General features: G+C 61.0%; 1 protein-coding gene across 1 annotated transcript in view; it reads left to right on the forward strand.

Moving 5' to 3' along the window:
* SLC39A3 (solute carrier family 39 member 3) overlaps nucleotides 1-2,199 on the forward strand; it is a 5,481-nt gene extending 3,282 nt beyond the window's left edge. Inside the window, exon 4 of the mRNA XM_042835966.1 lies at nucleotides 120-2,199. Within this exon, the coding sequence (XP_042691900.1) occupies nucleotides 120-851 (732 nt within the window). The 3' untranslated portion in view covers nucleotides 852-2,199. The remainder of the gene's footprint in view (nucleotides 1-119) is intronic.
* Nucleotides 2,200-3,094: the final 895 nt, after the last annotated feature.

A 3,094-nucleotide genomic window follows, 5' to 3' on the forward strand; every position in this document is an offset into this window, starting at 1 on the left:
GTCGGAGACTTTCCTCCCAAAAGGAGTTTTGTAGGAAGCCCTGAGAGCCTCCTGGTGATGCTCTGTGTGCCTATAGAGGGCAAAAAGCAGCTGACACAGGGCTGTGTGCTTTGTTCCAGCTCGATGAAGTCCTTAAGCAGGGCAACGTGACCACAGACTACCCGGTGGCCGAGACCATCATGATGCTTGGCTTCTTCATGACGGTGTTTGTGGAGCAGCTCGTTTTGACCTTCCAAAAGGAAAAGCCCTCATTTATTGACTTAGAAACCTTCAACGCCGGTTCGGACGCCGGGAGCGACTCTGAATACGAGAGTCCCTTCATTGCAGCCTCACGGGGCAGCGCTGAGCACGGCCGGCTCTCCCACAGCCACGGTTTGAACGTCCACCAGCTGTCCCGCTCCAGCCCCCTGCGCCTGGTCAGCCTGGTGTTCGCTTTGTGCACTCACTCCATCTTTGAGGGCTTGGCCCTGGGCTTGCAGGAGGAGGGAAGCAGAGTGCTGAGCTTGTTCCTGGGCGTTGCCATCCACGAGACGCTGGTGGCCGTGGCTTTGGGCATCAGCATGGCCAAGGCCTCGCTGCCCATGAAGGACGCTGCCAAGCTGGCGGTGACGGTGAGCCTGATGATCCCTCTGGGCATCAGCATTGGGATGGGGATCGAGAGCACCCAGAGCACGGCGGGCAGCATCACTTCTCTGCTCCTGCAAGGCGTGGCGGGGGGCACTTTCTTGTTCATCACCTTCTTTGAGATCCTGGCGAAGGAGCTGGAAGACAAAAGCAGTCGTCTGTTGAAGGTCCTCTTCCTGGTGCTGGGTTACGCGGTGCTGGCTGGGCTGGTTTTCCTCAAGTGGTGAGGTGGGAAACGAAGCTCACCTCCTCCCCACACAGCCATCCCCACCACCCAGGGGGATACCAGAGCTCAGCAGCAAAGCCAGACATCACGGCCTGCTGGCATTGCAGTACTGACCCCAAGGAGAACGTCTGTGTGCTCAGAGGGAATGAAGAACAACGCGGCGCCCCAATGCAGGTGCCCCAAGGTCCTGTCGCTGCCTGCTGGATCTGCAGGTGCAGCAGCTCGTGCTGGACACAAACGCTGCAGTTCTGAGGCCGTGTCCCAGGAGCTCAGCACGCATCTCATTCCCTGTTGGTCCGCACGGCCACCCCCCTCCTCCCCGCTCCCCCTGCACTGCATTTGGCTGCAGGGTTCTTCCCTGCTGCTCGGGCTCTGAGAAGGCGAGGAGCTGCGACAGAAGCGCAGGCAGAGGCAGGTGTGAGCGTGGATGGCACAGCTGCACTAAGCTGCTTTTGCTAGCTTAGTTTTGAGCAAAACCTGGTTGTAATAGCTGCCAAAAATAACATCCCTTCTGGGGCTGCTCGGTGCGACTGCTGCCACAGCTCCGAGCTCCATTTTGACCCACAAATGGAGCTTTTCATAGTGATTAATGAAGAAACGAGGCTGGGCTCCGTGCCCTGCACCATTCCCCCCACCTCAACCCCGTGTTGTGCATTCCCTATAGAAAACCTCAGCTCTGCTGGAAAAGCCTCACATCCGTACCTGGGAGGCCTTTGGATGCTCTCCTGCAGCCCAGGGTCCAGCAGATGGCAAGAGATGGGCGGCAGCGATGCACAGCAGCGATGTTTCCAAGCCAGACACCCACGTTTGAGTCACAGCAGCGAGGGGAGCTCTGCCCGTGCTGGCAGTGCTGAGGCTGTGCAGGGCCATTTTGTCGGTGCTTTCAGGGCTATTTCTTCCCCAGAGGTCGATGAGCTTTAGGGCAGAGCCAAGGCTGCGCCGTGTGCCTGAGCGCCTTGCTGCATCCCCAGGGCTCAGCACATCGCGGTCCCTTGCGATCCACTCTGCTCGCCCTCACGCTGAGGAGCTCAGCACGCTGCTCTTGCAGGGGCTCTGCTTCCATTCTCCGTGGCCATCAGTCGTGCAGCAGCTCCCCCAGGCAGAGCAGAGCTCCTGGAAGCCCTGATGGAATCCTAAGGACGTGGAGAAGGGGCTGAGCTGTGCTGCAATGAGCCGAGCAGCAAGAGGGATGGGGGAGACTGCGAGGCAGCATCTTGGAGCAGCGGTTGGCACAGCTGCAGCATATGGAGGCTGATGAGGATCATCTGACAGGGCCTGGTGCTCGGTGCTTTAATTGCTGCGGCGCACCGAAGTCAATTAATCTTGCTTTGGAGAAACCTGGAGTGGCGAAAGGGGGGGGGGGGGGGGAGGGGGGAGGAGAGGAAGGCAGCGTTATTTTAGGCCTCGGCTGGCACAGATCAGCAGGGCCTGATGAGAATCTCATTTGTCTCCATGCAGCGAATCCGTGTGTGTTATTGCACCTCTGCCGGGCAGCGCACGGCAGGGCTGAGCTCGGGCATTTCCCCATTCACTGAGCAGCGTTTCCCCACTCACTGGGGGTCCCTGGGGTGCTCTGCAGTGGGACTGATGCTCTGATGTATGGACTGGGGAAAGATGAAGCCCTCCCGATGAAGCCCCGCTCTGTGCCGTGTGTTCCTGGGAAGCCCCCGCAGCGCCCGGCATCGTGGGGAGCTGCGGAGTGAATGAACGGAGGAGGAGCCGCAGTGAAAATGCTGAAGGGAACTCATTCATCCCCTGCAGTGAGCGGCATCTGAACGGCTGGTAGCACTGCCGGGGGTCCGGGGGGGGGGGAGGAAAGGGGCGGGGGGCTGCGGCTGCTGTCAGCTCGTCCCCAAAAAGCGCAGCCAAAGCCCCGTGTTGGTGTTTGGGTGCTGGAGCCCCGCTCCTCTGCTGGCTGCTCTTATTAGCAGCTGCGGATTTTAATTGCTGCTGCTCTGGATGGAGAGCGAGCGCCCCGGCCGCACAGCGCCGCCCCCAGAGCCTTTTGTGGGGGCTGCAGCCCCTCGCTGTTAGTGGGGAACGCAGCCCCGGTCCCGTGCCGGTGGGGGGGGGGGAACCGTGAACCCGAAGCGCGGTCCGGTTCCCTTGAGCGGCCGCAGCGGTTCCCACGGCTCTGCCCCCCATCCGGGCGTCCGTCTGTCCCCGTCTGTCCGTCCCCAGCCCCGTCTGTCCGTCCCCGTGTCGTTGCGTCCCCGTCTCCGTATCCGTGTCCCAAGTCACGCG

This window comes from Centrocercus urophasianus, unplaced genomic scaffold, assembly GCF_019232065.1.
Source record: "Centrocercus urophasianus isolate 14NV4802_14NV808 unplaced genomic scaffold, USGS_Curo_1.0 seq_56, whole genome shotgun sequence".
In the NCBI taxonomy this organism is placed as follows: Eukaryota; Metazoa; Chordata; class Aves; order Galliformes; family Phasianidae; genus Centrocercus; species Centrocercus urophasianus.